At 50.9% G+C, this 15,886-nt stretch overlaps 1 protein-coding gene across 1 annotated transcript in view; it reads right to left on the bottom strand.

Annotated features, from left to right (window-relative positions):
- Window positions 1-1,220: 1,220 nt before the first annotated feature.
- Window positions 1,221-15,886, bottom strand: part of Ehd4 (EH-domain containing 4) — a 52,226-nt gene continuing 37,560 nt past the window's right edge. The window contains exons 5-7 of the mRNA XM_013009989.1: window positions 14,708-15,120; window positions 5,939-6,103; window positions 1,221-3,264 (exon numbers count right to left, since the gene is read on the bottom strand). Of these exons, the coding sequence (XP_012865443.1) occupies window positions 2,728-3,264; window positions 5,939-6,103; window positions 14,708-15,120 (1,115 nt within the window). The 3' untranslated portion in view covers window positions 1,221-2,727. The remainder of the gene's footprint in view (window positions 3,265-5,938; window positions 6,104-14,707; window positions 15,121-15,886) is intronic.

The raw sequence follows: 15,886 nt of genomic DNA, 5'->3' as shown, positions 1-15,886 counted from the left end.
AGGTCTTGAGAACCTTACATGATACATGATTTCATGTTGTAAGAGAGACTATGAAAAGTGTTCTGGGCATTCACACAAGTGAGACCAAAGACACAATGCCTATGTGCCTCTGATCATACTAACTAATACTTATAGAAGAGGAAATGGAAACAAGATGTTTATTTTCCTTTGTTGCTGTTTTCATCTTTTCTTTTGGGGAGGGTGAGAAGTATGGAAATGGTGGGACAAAGGGTGGACAAATGCAGCAGTGATACTAGATGCCATGGTGAAATGAACTACGACTTGTGGGTGAGGATGGGAGGGAAACACTGGGAGAGAGTGAAGGAAGGGGGAGATGTTGTCCAAAAAGTAATACACTCTTAGCCGGGCGCTGGTGGCTCACGCCTGTAATCCTAGCAGGAGGCTGAGATCTGAGGATCGCGGTTTAAAGCCAGCCCGGGCAGGAAAGTCGGTAAGACTCTTATCTCCATTAGAACACTACAAAACTGCAAGTGGTGCTGTGGCTCAAGTGGTAGAGCGCTTGCCTTGAGCTGAAGAGCTGAGGGACAGCGCCCAAGCCCAGAGTTCAAGCCCCATGACCGACCAAAAAAAAAAATGTACTCTTCACGTGACTAATATGACAACAATAAAAAATTAAAAACAACACAAGAGGGTTATTATCCCTCCCACACCCGAGAACATTACCAGACCCCAGCGGGAAGCTGAGGATCACACTGCCCTGAGAAGTTTCCTGGAGCTGAGAAACCAGAGCCTAGGGCTCCACCATTGTTCCTTACAAAACCTCTAGAGACACAACTCGGCCAGCTTCACGCGTGAGCAAACTGACAAATATTAAAAAAATCTACACACACGTGATGTAAATAGGTGCATATATTTGTTACAGATTACAACTGGGCAGAGTTAAAGCAACAGGAGAATCCTAAATAGAAAGCCTGCCCTCCCTGGCATCTTGACTGAGACTCTGGACAAACTGGGGCTCCACAGGCTGCCCTCTGGTGACCCCACTGTGCTGGCTCACAGAGCCATCCTGCTCATTTTACAGCCCTGGGACCCTGCAATCTCTACCACCACCCCCACCGTGTGTCTTAGTGATTAAAAAGTGCTCATTCAGATTACAAACCACACTACACAGCTGGGTGCTTGTGGCTCAGGCCTGCAATCCTAGTTACACAGGAGGCTGAGACCTGGGTAGAAAGATTTCCTAGACTCTGTTTCCAAAATAACCAGAAGCTGGCCTTGGAGGTGGCTCCCTGCTTCCCACCAAGATAAAAATAATACTAGGTAATTGCTTCTCCGAAAACTGAATTATTTAGAAAGTAAGTTAGGGAATGTGCATAGATATCACCAGAGGCAGGTGAAAGAAAAAGAAAAAAAGATGTGTTTTTTGGAAGGCTCCCTGGAATTGTTCTGGTTCCATTCATTCTGGGGGCTGGCAGGCCGTGTGGGATGCAGCCATTGCTAGCTCGTTGCTCTCGGCTACGGCATGAAAAACACAGAAAACAACCTGCCTGCCTCCCAGAGCCGGGTCCCCCAGCGGAAGGGGCAGTGGTGGCAGGCATCTGAACGTGGGCTTCGAGGTTTTACCCACGGGCCTGCGGAAGGAGCAACAGGAAGGTCCGTGGCCACGGCCCACCTCAAGGTGGGCATGCAGGTGGAAATGATGCTCAGGGACTCTGAGAAGGTTTCCTACAAAAAGATTTTTGGAGAAGGATTTCTGAAGAACATGTACTTTTCAACAACATTCAGTGTCGAACTCCAACCGGACTGATGTCTTCTATCCAACAGTCCGGGCAAGGCTGAGGCCCTTGAACCCTTTTCTTACATTCTCTCACTAGTGACCCTAGGGCCTTGGATATGGCCCACAGCAAGATTGCTGCATTTAAATCCTGGCATCCACCAGAAAAATCTAGGGGCGTTTGGTGGCTGTGGACCACACTGACTATGGAAGAGAATCACCTCCTTTCCATGCTGTAGTTGAAGTCTGCCTAGACTCTGCTATAATCTCTTGGGTAAGCTCATCAGCAAAGCAAATTCCCCCGACATCAACGTGAGCTGAAATGCCAACAGGGTTAAGGTTACAAGCTCCAAAATTCCTATGTGAATCCAGCTTGGGGGTTGCGGGGAGGCTGTGGTGGGGGTGCTGCAGGGACAGGGCACAGACACGGTGCCTCCTCTCCGAGCTGGGCATCCATCTTCTCTTTGGTAGTCAGTCTGGGGGGAGCAGGAACTCTCTGCTCTGTCTCCTCTAAATAGAGCAGGAAACACATTAGGTGAAATAAATAAGCAATCTCTGCGGCCTCCTGGGGCCCTGTGATATAGACAGGTGCTGGGACGCTCATGATGACCACAGCCCAGCCCAGTGCACAAGACTCAGGTAAGGCCCTGGCTTGCTTCCTGTAGCTCCAGCAAGCCCGCGGCCACCTGTCCAATTTCTCCGGGCTTGTGAGTTGTCTTTGGCTAATTTCCTTTTCTTCTCAAAATTTGCAATGTCCTCGTCCATCCTCCCTTTCCTCCTAGAACTCGTAGAGAAATTCGGGGAGTTTAAGAGGTGAAAGGAGCTCATCTGGCATCTAAAATATGCCCTCCCAATTTGATCGAGGGGGAAGCTGAGGCGCACAGAGAGGGCGGAGGCCTTGCCCGAAGTCATTCAGTGGGTCAGCGGCAGAGCAGGCTGCAGCCCCAGTCCCATCCCCCACCCCAACCCTCCGCCCTGTTCCTTGGCCGCCCTCAGTCGGCCTTTGGCAGGGACTTCCTGTGAGACGGGGGCACCAGGTGGGGCGGCAGGCTGTGGGGCAGCTCATAGCCATCGAGCTTGATCTTGATGAGGTGCTTGGCCAGCGCGAACTCCTCCTCGTCCAGCATACCATCGCAGTCACAGTCGGCCAGCTTCCAGATCTTGCCCAGAACACTGTTGGGCAGCTTGGAGGTCACCATTTCCTTCTTGGCGTTGACGCCCGATATCTTGCCGTTGATGGGCGACAGCGTGTAGAAGAGCTCGTCGTAGACGGGCTTGTCCTTGGCCACCACCCACTCCTCGTCGTCGGCGCCCTCCTTGGCACCCTCCCCGTAGCCCTGGTTGAAGGGGCCCTCGGTGGTGCCGTCGAAGGCCCCGCCCTGCACCAGCTGGGTGGGCATGCTCATCTCCTCCTGGCTGATGAGGCTCATCAGGGACGCGATCTTGTTGCTCAGCATGTTGTCCACGGCCTCGATCAGCTTGGGCTTCAGCGAGTGGAATTTGGTGAAGTCATAGTTCTCCAGCTGTTCCTGCAGGAGGAGAAAACCACACGCTCGGTGACAGACTTTTCTACAGCTGCTGATCTTTGGGGCTAGATGTGTGCTCCAACTGCTCCAACTCGGAGAAAAACTTTCCCCTACCTTTTTGTTGGTGGTATGAGGATTTACACTTTGCCACTTGAGTGACACCTGGCCCTTTTCTGCTTTAGTTAGTTTCTTTTTCAAGTAGAGCTTGAAAAAGGGTCTATTTATGTGTCCCACACAGAAGGGACCACCAGTATACACCAGCTACACTGGTGTGCTAGAGTGTACATTGTAAAGGAAGAAAAACATCCCAGATGTTTAGTTTCTGCTGGCTTTGAAAAGGGATTCCAATTTACTTACAGTAAAAAAGGGTTAACATGAAACAGAAAAAAGCCAGTGTTAAGGGAAGAGGCAAATAATGAGGAGGGATAAGCGTTCATCCCCTCAAACACAGGAACTGAGAGTTCTGAGATCCGCAGTTGCTCCGAGGTCTTTAGGGGCTCCTCCTTCTCCCTACTGTTCACAGCCTTCCTGGAGGACAGAAAACACCTGCCCATCACAAAGGATGAACTGTCCCTGGTCCTGAACTGTGCCAGCTACCTGAGACCTGGCATTAGGGGCATCTGGCTTTCCCTAGAAATTTTACTGAGTAAATACAGAAATTTCCAGGTATGGTTTTTTTTTTTTTGGTTGTTTTTTTTTTTTTTTTGTCGGTCGTGGGGCTTGAACTCTGGGCCTGGGTGCTGTCCCTCAGCTCTTCAGCTCAGGGCGAGCGCTCTACCACTTGAGCTACAGCGTCACTTCTGGTTTTCTGGTGGTTTATTGGAGATAGGAGTCTCACAGTCTTTCCTGCCCGAGCTGGCTTTGAACCGCGATCCTCAGATCTCAGCCTCCTGAGTAGCTAGGATTACAGGCGTGAGCCACCAGCGCCCAGCTTGGTTGTTGTTGTTTTAAAGGACAATTTATGAAGTATTTCTGTATGGACAATTCTATAAGGAGCAGAGAGACCGTTCAGGTATGTGATTTTCTGGAGACGAGGCAGGGAGATTTCAAGGAAAAAGTCTGACTTTGGATAGAGCAATGTGAAAGGCTGTTAGGAATTTGTGTGTGTGTGTGTCTTTATCATAGACATAGACACTATATGTTTATTGTAAAAGAGAAAAAAAACTGGTGAGCAAAAATAAAAACAAAATAATTTATACAAGCACTCAAAAATAGTCTCTGCTAATACTTCTCGTCCTACATTCCTACTTATTTACAGGCTTTCTCTGTAATATACAATCACACTGTCAATCTGCATTTCAAAGAGATAATGTGTCTTCTCTGTCCATGGTGTTTCTTCTTATTAAACCTTGTTCCTAACAGCCACACGACATGGACAGGCCATTCCTATTTACTCTGTCCCCTGTAGCTGGATGTGGTCACTGTTCCAAACACAGAACCAAAATCGTGGCCTCCAGGGTGTGTTGAATGTAGATGGGGAGCCCTGAACTTAGACGGCCGGGGGACAAGGCCAAAGCTGCACAGCCTGTTGTGTCTTCCGCACGCTTGATGGCTGCACTGGAACTCAGTGTGGGCCGGGTTCCTCCCCGAGCGGTGGGTAGACCAGGCTGCTTTCTAAAGGCTCCTGTGTCCTTCATCACCTCTGGCTGATTAGAGGTACTAGCACGGCCCCCACCCCCCAACCCCAGCATTCTGGCTCCTGCTACCGGTGCCTACTTCAGCCGAGGGGACCAAGCAGTGAGCTGAGGAGGAGGAGGGTGAAGAGAAGAGGAGGAAGAGACTTCCTACACAAAAATCCCAGTGCTGCTGGGTAAGCAGTCTGGATTCCCCTGGGTGCACAAACACCTACCCTGTCCTCAGGATCGCGCCGCGCCCTGAGCACACAATGCCCTTGTGTCTGGGTAGAGGACGCAGGAGGAGGATAGCCCCCCTAACTGGATTCCGAGGGCAGAGCTCTGGAAATGACCAGAAAGCAGCTACCATTCCTGCCACGGAAACACACAGGAAATAACCCCCACGCCCCTGCCCCTGTGGCCCCACAGGCCTGGCCAGGGAGGACGGAATATAAAACACCCACATCGTTGCCCGCCAGAAGAGCAGGAGCACCGGCATGGTTGCTCCAAAACAGCTGCTCTTTTTTTTTTTTTTTTTTAAATTGAGATGATTACGTACAGGGGAGGAAAACACACATCCCTCTGCACCAAGCCCAAGAGCCTGGAACGTCTTCTGCCTCAGGAGTTCCCTATGTTTGCCAGGGTGGTTTAGAGACACGCGGAGGGTTAAGAACAGGCTGGAGGTCTCTGCTGCCCCCTGCTGTTTAAACATTGCCAGTGCATCAGCCCTGGGATTCATTCTCCTTGGTTGCAGGACGATTAAGAACCAGCTGTAAAGGTGTGTGTTTTGGAGCATGCACACATCTGTGCCATAAATCACATTCCCTCTGGCCAGGCTGCTCATGTGACTTTCTCATGGGAACGATTGACCTGTCTAGCTAAAGGTCTTAAAAGATGGGGGATTTCTACTTGGCTCACAGGAATTTATCCTTCTGGATCTCCATTCAGATGAATCCGTCACGTTCTCCTTCATCCTAAACTGCGAAACCCTCATTGTGTCCCCCATAAACAGCTGGCTGATGTGTTGCAGCATTTCCACCCTCTCTGTCCCAGGCTCCCAGTACCTGCATGGCCTTGACCTCAGGGAAGTCCCCGGCAGAGATCTGGTATTCTCGCTGCAGTTGGATGTAGATTTCTGGCAGCCTGCTGATGAGTTCTCGCTTCTTGTTTTCCTTTCCAAATACATTGGGCATCTCTTTCTTCAGGTAGCTGATGATATAGGCATGTACCTGAAGGGGACATCAGGAGAGGACAGGCTGTTTGGAGCTGCTACAGAGAAGAAGAACAAACAAGACTCCCACGTGGAGCCATGGCCCTCAGGCATGGAGGGTGGGCAAGGATCCACGGGAGAAGGGGCTGTTTAAGGGTGGCTGGACTGTCCATCCAGAGGTCTGGACCACTGTCCTGAATGATGGATTGAGAGCTGTAGTTTGCATAGGGATGGACGGGGGCAGGGGGGAAGAGTGGTCACAATGGACAGACAAACCCCCTACCATCGGGGGTCAGGTGGAACTGGGCTCTGGTGGCTCATACTTGAATCCTGGCTACTCAAGAGGTTGAGACCAGGAACTGTGTTTGAAGCCAGCCTAGACAGAAAAGTCGGCACGATTCTATCTTAAACTAGCCAGCAAAAAAGCTGGACTAGACGTGGGGCTCAAATGGCAGAAGGCCAGCCTAACAAGCGAGCTGAGGGGCAATGTGAGGCCCCGAGTTCAAGTCTAGGAACCAGCAAAAAAAAAGGTGTGTGCATGGGAGGGGTCAGGTGTAGAGAAGGGGAATTAGAAAAACACTGGGGGTCAGACATGGACCTGAGGACAAGAGAAGAGGTGTTGCGGGGTGGGGTGGGGTGGGGAACTGTGCTGATCAGGTAGAAGGCGTCCAGCCTTCGGCTCCAGGCAGCAAGAGCCCCAGAAGGACGCTCTGCTGACCTGCTCTTTGTGCTAATGCTGGTTCTGCAGGAGCATCGAGGCCAGAACACTGCTGAGGGCCACGTGCTTCCTAGGTGGGCTGGGATGCCTGGCCGGGGACGGGGAGGGGCGAGGTGGAATCGCTCAGAGGACGTGCTTTGGACTTCTGTTCTAAAATGCATCCAAGGAAGGGCGAGTGACTTGGGGGAAATTCCATGGCGCCAGCTCACTGATGTCTCGGTGGTGATTCTGGCTGGCATCAGGGCTGGGGGTGAGCGGGGTGGGTGGGGCCTATGTGGGAGGGACCTGGGCTCTGATTAACCAGACCCAAGAGAAAATTTCCTGGCACTGGGGAGCTCCAGGAAGTGAAACTAGAGCCCGACGTTCAGAGGCTGATCTATGCCGAAACTGTGCCGGTGAGCAATGAGGCGAGACGCACCGCCCTGTGCGTGTGCTGCTCAGGTCTCTCCCGGTGGCATTTGCACAAGGCCAGCTGCCTGGGTCCAGGCGGGAAGGTAGAAGGTCCCTTCGAGAAGGGATACCAGGTTCACAAGGGACAAGCCCTGGAAATAATCCATCACCTGGGGACCAGATGGCCCTGGCCTGTCACCAAGGCCCGTGTCACTCTTCCTTGGCCTTGCCACTTTCCAAGTCTCAACTTTGGGATTATCAGGCATGTTGTTGACAGAACTTTCTTTGTAGCAACTGAATTCTACAGTCACTTACAAGTGAAATACGAAAGCAAGGAAGGAAAACAGAGTCACGGTTACAAAAAGAAAATGAGGATCAGGCCACGAAAATCTGATTAAAGAAAGCAGACTTCACTATGACCTTGCGGAAGAACAGGAATTAAGCTGAGGGTGCGGCACAGCGGGGTCTGTGTGCATAGATACACGCCGGCCAGGCCAGAAACAGGTCACCAGGACCTGAACACCAGCACAGCGCAACGCTTCCGATCTGTACAAAGCTCCCCGCAAGCTCCCATGCGAGCCTGGTGTGGCTGCGGGAACGGATGTGGAGAGTCTTTGTATTTATTTTTTTCTGTCACTAGTAACCCTGTTTACTTTTTAACAGAAAACAACATAAAGTACTTGCAAGATTCCAGAGATAACCAGAGGAAGCTGGAGTTTGGGGATGTTTGGTTGCAAGTTCTGGTCTTTGCCCGGTGAACAGGAAGGAGGATGAACCTCATCCTCCCTTGGACAGCGGCTGCCTGGCTTGGGGCGGGGGGGGGGGGGCTCCGCGGCCGGCAGCTGCCCTTGCGTCATGTTCTGGCTGCAGCGTTGGGAACCTCTGGGCTGTCAACTCCATTCCTCCAGTGCGCCCACGGGCTTGCTCTGGAGGCTGCGATCCCCGCCGTTTTACCCAAACCTCCCTGCCTCTCCCAGAGGCCAGGCCAGGCCTGGGGCAGCGTCAGCCTTTGTAGGACCCCCCAGACCCCTGGCTGCCTACTCATGGGGGCAAGTGTGAGCTGACAGGCCCCCGTTGGGGGACGGCTGAGTTCCTGCTTCTCAGTCTGGCTCACTCCCCGCTGTCCTGGTCTCCTGCTAACTCGCTGCACTTGGACACGAGGCCTCCAGTGCCTGGTCGCTGGTTTTCACTTCTTCCTCCTACCTGTCGGCCGCTACTGAGTCATAGCCCTCAGTACCCCCATGCTGCTCTCAGCTCCGAGTCCACTAGTGGGATGTTTCAGCCAGTCTCCCAATGCGCTGCCTCCCTCTCCTGCCAGCCCTGAACACACCTGGACACAAGCACCCAGTGTGAGGTCCCACGCACACACCCCAACTTTCAGAAGTTTATCTCGCTGGGCGCCGGTGGCTCATGCCTGTCATCCTAGCTGCCCAGGAGACTGAGATCTGAGGATCATAGTTCAAAGCCAGTCTGAGAGACTCTTATTTCTAATTAACTACCAACAAGTAGGAAGTGGAGCTGGGGCCCAAAGGGTAGAGCGCTAGCCTTGAGCAAAAAGGCTCAGGGACAACACCGAGTTCCAGCCCCAGGGTCAGCACCAAAAAAAAAAAAAAAAAAAGTGTATCCGTCTATGCAGTACATTATAAATCCTGGAAGCACAGACTGGTCTGAAGGATCTTCCAAGTCCAATTGAGTTTGGTCCCAGGAAACTCATGGCGTCCTCAGGGCCCGCAGCTGGCTGGGGCAGGGGACCAGCATCGGCTTCCACTTGTCTCATTTCAGTCCTGTGGGCCACATGCTCCGCAAGCTGTTGAAAAGCTGGAATTTCAAATGAACTGTGTCCTACAGAGCAAGACTTTAGAATCCTGATTTGAGGTTTGACTTTTTTTTTTTTTGGTCCGGTCGTGGGACTTGAACTCTGGGCCTGGGCGCTGTCCCTCAGCTCTTCAGCTCAAGGCGAGCGCTCTACCACTTGAGCCACAGCGCCACTTCCGGCTTTTTCTTTTTGCTTATGTGGAGCTAAGGAATAGAACCCAGGGCCTCATACATGCAAGGCAAGCGCTCTACCACTGAGCCACCTTCCCAGCCCCTTGAGGTTTGAGTTCTGATCATTCCTGATTCATTGGGAAGCTTTAGAGACCAGTTGACCTCCCTTTAACACCAACAGCACAGGCATTGTGGCCCAGAGTCATTGGGAAGGACACACAGGAATGTGGGCAGGGCCTCTGGCTTCTGGCGGGAAAAGCACCCTGTTCTGTCACTTCCCAACGGCTCTTAGTACACGCAGGGGACAGACTAAGTGGCTCAAATCGACAGTCAACTCCAAAAGCTCACTTCTGCCTTCTGTGTCAAAGATCTCTGTCTAACTAAATGATGGACGGAAGGCCAGGCCTGGTGACCACTGAAAGAGGACAGCCTGGGATCTTTGGCTCTTTCTAACAAGAGAAAACTATGAGAAAAGATGGAGAAGAGAGAGAAGAGGTGCTCAGAAAGAGGAGGAGAGAGGGGACACCAACAGTCACTGCCATGGCCGCTCGAGGGGCGCCAGCCGGTCCCGCACACCAGCTTGCTCACTGGCAAATTGGAAATGATGACATTTGTCTTGCCGAGTTAAGATGGGAATCAGAGATCAGACATCTGAATGTACCCTGTCTTCTAGAAAGAGAAAAACGTTAGCAGGTATTAACTATTGGCCAAGGGCCAGGGGCTGGAGTGCTCCTCTCTAACTCGGTTCACGTGTACTCTAGGAGGCAAACATCAATACATGTGTTTAGTGATGGACACGAGTGTGTGCGTTCAGGACCAGCAAGCCCTGCTCAGGAGAGGAACTGGCTGTCGTCAGCTGGCTTGGAGGAAGGGAAGTACCCGCGCCCGTGGTGCAGAGGGCGTCACCTTCACGTGATGAGGCTCTGGACAGTAGTGTAGGGAAAGCGGCCGGGAAACAGGGCAGCAAGTCATGTTTCTCATCTGAAGACATAATCTGGTAGAGAGCATTTACGACTAGAGAGTTCGCATGTTTTCAGAGTGGGCTATCTCTCTATCTATCATCTATCTACCATCTATCTTCTATTTATTTCTGTGCCAGAATTCACACTCACTCAGCTTATCTGCTCACAGCTAGTGCTCTACCACTTAAGCCACAAATCTAGTCCAGGGTTTTGCTGAGCTATTTTTTTTTTTGTCAGTCCTGGGGCTTGAACTCTGGGCCTGAGTGCAAATCCCTGAGCTCTTCAGCTTAAGGTGAGCGCTTTATCACTTTGAGCCACAGTGCCACTTCCGGTTTTCTGGTGGTTTATTGGAGATAAGAGTCTCACGAACTTTCCTGCCCAGATCCTCAGATCTCAGCCTCCTAAGTAGCTAGGATTACAGGTGTGAGCCACTGGCTCCGACTTGCTGAGTTATTTTTAAAGCCCCAAAATGGAGTGGGATTAGATCACTCACTGTCACTCACAGGGCTGGATTCAAACCAGATCTGTTCTTTAGATCTCAGTTTCCTACCATAGCTAGGACTATAGGTGTGATGTAAAAAAAAAAAAAAAAGGTAGATTTATAATGCTATAAGCAAAAAAAAAAACAAAAAAACCAACCCAAAAAACACTTGAGCGGCGACCTCCTGGGATAGTCAGTCTGTAAGACTGACAGGCATGTCTGATTCTTTTTCTGTTGGGCTAGGGTTTGCTAGTCTGTTCAGCTCCAAGCTGGCACACAGCCTTAAAAGAGACTGAAGAAGGCTGCAGAGGCTGAGGTGGGCCTTTGTCTACAGGCTTCCGTATATGGGCTCTGGCACAGGCAGCAACTGAGCTATTTTTATAGCCCCAAGGTAGAGTGGGATTAGCGTGCTCTGCGTCACTCTCACTGGGCCCGGGCTGTTGCGCGGTGACTCCAGAAGCATCTGTGAACTGCAGAATGCCTGACGCCTCCTCAGAAAGAATTTCACAGCACGGACAGAAAAGCGAGGCCCTGCCCGGCACGTGACTAAGAAGGGAACACTAAATTCCACAGAACTACAGTGAACCCTGAAAAATCACTGAGCTCGTCTTTTCTTTCTCCTTTCTCACTTGTTCCTCAAATGTTGCCTCATTTCTTTCTTTAATTGAGCAAGATCTCCTAATCTTGGGCAATGTGTTTCTAAAGGGTGGGAACTACCCAGTGGATCTGCCTTGCTTTTTATTTATGATTATTTATTATATAAAGCTGACTTTGGAATTTCCCTGAGTCTAATTTCTATTGTTTGCTTATTTTACTACAGCTGAATTCAACTAAATTAGACTTTCCAAACCCTTGTTTGGCCTTTCTTAAAATAGTTTAAAGACTCATTCAGTCAGCCGTGACTGGAGTCTCAAGAGCTAACAGTACTCCAAACAGGCTGCTCATCAACAGGGACCAGATCTTGAAGATTCACCCAAACCACCCTGAAGGTTTCCTGTTCCTGGGAACAGAGAATTGTGAAAAAAATATACATAGAAATAGCCATATATCAGCTGGGTATGGTGGTGCATGCCTGTAATCTCAGCTACTCAGAAGGTAGAAGCAGCAAGATTTCCAGTTCAAGGCTAATCTGGGTGAAGCTATGGAAACCCTAATCTCAAAAACAAAATATAGAAAAAAGTGGTTGGCGTGTAGCTCAAGAGGTACTTTCCCAGTATGCATGAGGCACTGGGCTTAATCCCTAGTACTTTAAACCATTAAATTTCAGTAGAAAAACCATTAAACTTTAGCGCTCTTGGAAAAGACTATCTATTTTCTTTTTGCATTATTAAATCTCTTCATACCCCTCCTCCTCCTTCCTCCTCATTCTTTTGCTGGTCCTGGAGCTTGAGCTTTTGTGCTCAAGGCTACACTCTACCACTTGAGTCACAGTTCTATTTCAGGCTTTTTGTGATTAATTGGAGATAAGAGTCTCAAGGACTTTCCTGTCCAGTCTGGCTACAAACTATGATCCTCAGATCTCAGCCTCCGGAGTAGCTAGGAGAACAGGTGTGAGCCACCAGTACCCAGCCCTTAAATCTCTTCTTTATGACACTTTGAGCTGGATTAAAACAAGGACACTCTTGCTTTCCCTGGAAGGGCCACACATTCTGCTTAATAACTGGTCTATAAATAGATCCTCTAGAAGCTCAGATCTGATACCAACGAGGTGACATCGACATGGTTTCAAAATATCAGTTCAATACACCTCTCAGCATTTTAGGGGTTCTGTAGAGGGCAAATTTTCTAGAATACACAGAATGACAGATTTATAGCCAGGAAATGAAGTAAGATCTGCTGCAGATACTGTCTACTCTGGATTCTGTGTGAGTGCTCTGGACCAAGCAGGCTGACGATGTGGACTTGGAATCTGAATTTTCTAACGTATGGGCTTAGTATGAAACCCAAGGAAGTTTCTGCACGTTTCTGAGCAGCAGGCCTTCGTGGGTAATGAAGGATGGGGGGCCTCTGTGCAGTTACTGACAAGACCAGACAGAAGAACACACGGGATACAAACTGGGGCAGCCCGGCAGGATTTCTGCCTGCAAAAGGAAAACTGTATGAAGAGAAACACTCCCAAGTGAAAAGCTCAGGTGTCTCCTTGACCTTTTAACCACAAACAAGCTCACAAATGGAAGGCAGAACTGCAGAGAGAGGGCTGGGAGTATGGCCAAAGCAATAGAGAGACTGACCAGCAAGTACAAGGACCTGAGTTCAAATCCTAGTATCAAACAACAAAGACAAAACTACCGAGAGAGGGCTGGAGGTTGTAGCTCAGTGTTACGTGCATCACCACGTGCAAGATGGCTAGAGGCTTTGAGTTCCAACCAATTTGCTGGGGCTAGAAGTTTTTGTGCTTCAAACGTTTTCCTTTGTGGAAAGGAACAAATCAGATACTATTCTTAGGAAGACAAAAACAAAAAAAAAAGCCAGCCTTTTCCTATAAGTAAGCTCAGCAAGCTCGGCGTGCGCGCCACACCAGCACAAGGGTTTCCATTATGCAGCGTGGGAATACAGAGCAGCGTCTGTGCTCCCTCAGGGGAGGCTGCGCGGCCTATCCACAGGCCCGAGCTCCAGGACGCCAGGGACGCTGCACAGGGGACGGCGGCCTGGCCCTTGCAGCTACTTCCTGCTCTAGACTCACAGAGATGACGGAATAGGGTTGCATCTTGTGTCGCCTGACCCTCAGCAAGGATTGGCAAATTAAAGATGTCTGGCAGCATTAAAAATAGACAAATGCACACACATACACACACATGCACTCTCTCTCTCTCTCTCACACACACACACAAATAAATAAACCTCCTGAAATTTGCTAAGGCTATCAGAAGAGCTACCGGCTTCGGTTATTAAATAGCGTGGGCTGTTCCATACCCTGAAAGTTCAACCACACCAGCTGCCAGGGGGTTGCTGCATGGGCAAAAACCACACTTCCTGTCAGCAGGCATTTGGCCCAGGGCAAGCATGAGGGAGAGATCCCTTCAGGAGAGCTGCAGATCCGCGGATCAGCAGAGCAGTTAGCACGACTGTCCTACAGGACAGGAACAAAAGCAGCCATACATAGCTCTGGACAGGAAGCAGCTGGCACCAGGAAGAGAGAATAAAGGATGGTGAGTCACACAGCACCATGAGATGGAATGTGTATGTTCTCACTGGGAGACCTTGGGGAAGTAGAGAGGAATACTAGGGGATGGAGGTCCTGTGCTCTTTTGACTTAAGAGAGGCTGTGGAGGGGCGCAGAAGACAGTTGCGCCCTGCTTTTCCTGCACAGACCAGACACCACCTGCTGTGAGGCAGGAGGGATTCAGGAAGGACGGGATGTCTGTGTTTACCGTGACCAGAAAACCAAGGGCAGAGGGCTGATGATGCCTCCTTACCAAGCACCAGGGGCTCTAGAGATCCAGCTGGGAGACTGGTGCCAGCCAGAGTGATAAGGCCCAAGGCAGGAGGCTGCGCTGACAGTCAGGGTGGCCTGCCATTCAGTCCTGGTGTGGTCACGAACGCATGCAGCAACACACACACACACACACACACACACACACACACACACACACACACACACACACACACACACACACACACACGGCAGAAGCCCTGGGGCAGGACCTGGGAACTACTTTGCACTGGTTAAAGCTCTCGTGTGCTTCTGAGGAGCCGCTGTCTCCGGCGTTATGAGTAATACACGGGTTTTCTATAATTATTTTTTCTGCTACATCATCCTGGAGGAGTGATGTGATTTATAACAGAATTCGGCTGCCTGAGGGGGTCCTCTGACCTCGAGTCACTTCACCATGCACACATTTCTGGGGATGCCAGGAGACTCAGCGGTGAGGTCGGGGAGCTGCTGAAGGATGGCAAAGACTTCAAACCACCTCACCTTCTGGAAAATGATCTCAGCTTTCTGAGTAGCTGGGATTACAGACGTGAGCCACCGTTACCCGGCTGCAAAGCTCTATTCTTATCCCAGCACCCATTCCATGCTGGAATGGAGCCTGCCCTTCCCTGGGGCAGCTCACCCCCAGCACCACCAAGAGCCCCCCAGCTCACCTTGGCCAGCCTCGCTCGCTTGATGAGGTCGTTGAGTTTGCGCACGGCTGCCTTCTGGGGCAGGCTCTGGATGTCTCTGAAGAGGTCCTGGGCCTCAGCCTCGAAGAGCCGGCGGTTGTCCGTGTTCTGCAGCGGCTGCGCCCAGAAGGAGCCGATGTAGACGCGCAGAACTTCAGGCGTGTTGATGACTTTGCCCAGCGACCACATGAGAGCCCCGTACACTCGCATCAGCTGCTGCGTGTCCACCTGGTCGGCCTTGTTCAGCACCACGCGGATCTTGTCATCCTGGCCCCGGAAGGCCTTGATGGCCTCCGAGAACTCGTCTGAGATGTCCAGCTTGTGTGCGTCGAAGAGCAGGATGATCCTGTCCACCCGCTCCGCAAACCACTGCAGGACCTGGCAGAAGTCATACCCTGGCGGAGAGAGGGACACAGCTTCACACCTCACAGCCCGGGACACACACAGCTGCGGGAGGCCGTCTAGGCCCCATGAGCATGCAAGTCAGTTCACACGGGGCCTGGTGGCTACAGGCATCCCATAAGCGGGGGAGCCGGGGGGACCCCTCTCACAGAAAGGAGCAAGGGATCAGAGTGGGCAGTGCACATGGGTAACTTCAGTCAGCCCTGGCACAGTTCTTCGGCTCACTGTTGAAACAGGCCTGCCATTCTGCACAACTGCAAGCTACCAGCCAAGAGGCTCTCATATCTCACAAGCCTCACTTTATGGAAAGAGACAGAGAAAGACCTGGGAGGTCATTTCGAAGCCTTCGGGGTGTCTGGCAAGCTTGGGAGGAGAAAAACTGCCTTCTTCTAACCCAAGTTTGTGTGTTTTCGGGTCAAGGATTGGCCTGGGCAAAGTGGTGACTGCTGTTTATCGTCGGGACTATTTATAGATTATGTGTTCTAAATATTTGTGTTTTGTAAAATTATGTCTCACGGCCCTTCTGTGAAATGGCCCTTAGCCAGTTTCTTTTTTTAAAATGACCAGGACCACAACAAATTCCACCAACCCCTCTTTGGCCACTTACCAGTGCTTCAAATCAAGTAAACACTCTCCAAGCCCAAGGTCAAGACTCTCAGGCATTTCCCCAGGGTGGCAGGTTCCCACAAGGAGCAAACAGGGGAGGCCTGTCCTCCACGATATTTTAATCTCAGCATCTCCCTAATAATCCTCCAGATC

Source organism: Dipodomys ordii, unplaced genomic scaffold, assembly GCF_000151885.1.
Source record: "Dipodomys ordii isolate 6190 unplaced genomic scaffold, Dord_2.0 Scaffold11, whole genome shotgun sequence".
In the NCBI taxonomy this organism is placed as follows: Eukaryota; Metazoa; Chordata; class Mammalia; order Rodentia; family Heteromyidae; genus Dipodomys; species Dipodomys ordii.
This window is presented reverse-complemented; position numbering and strand designations above follow the sequence as displayed.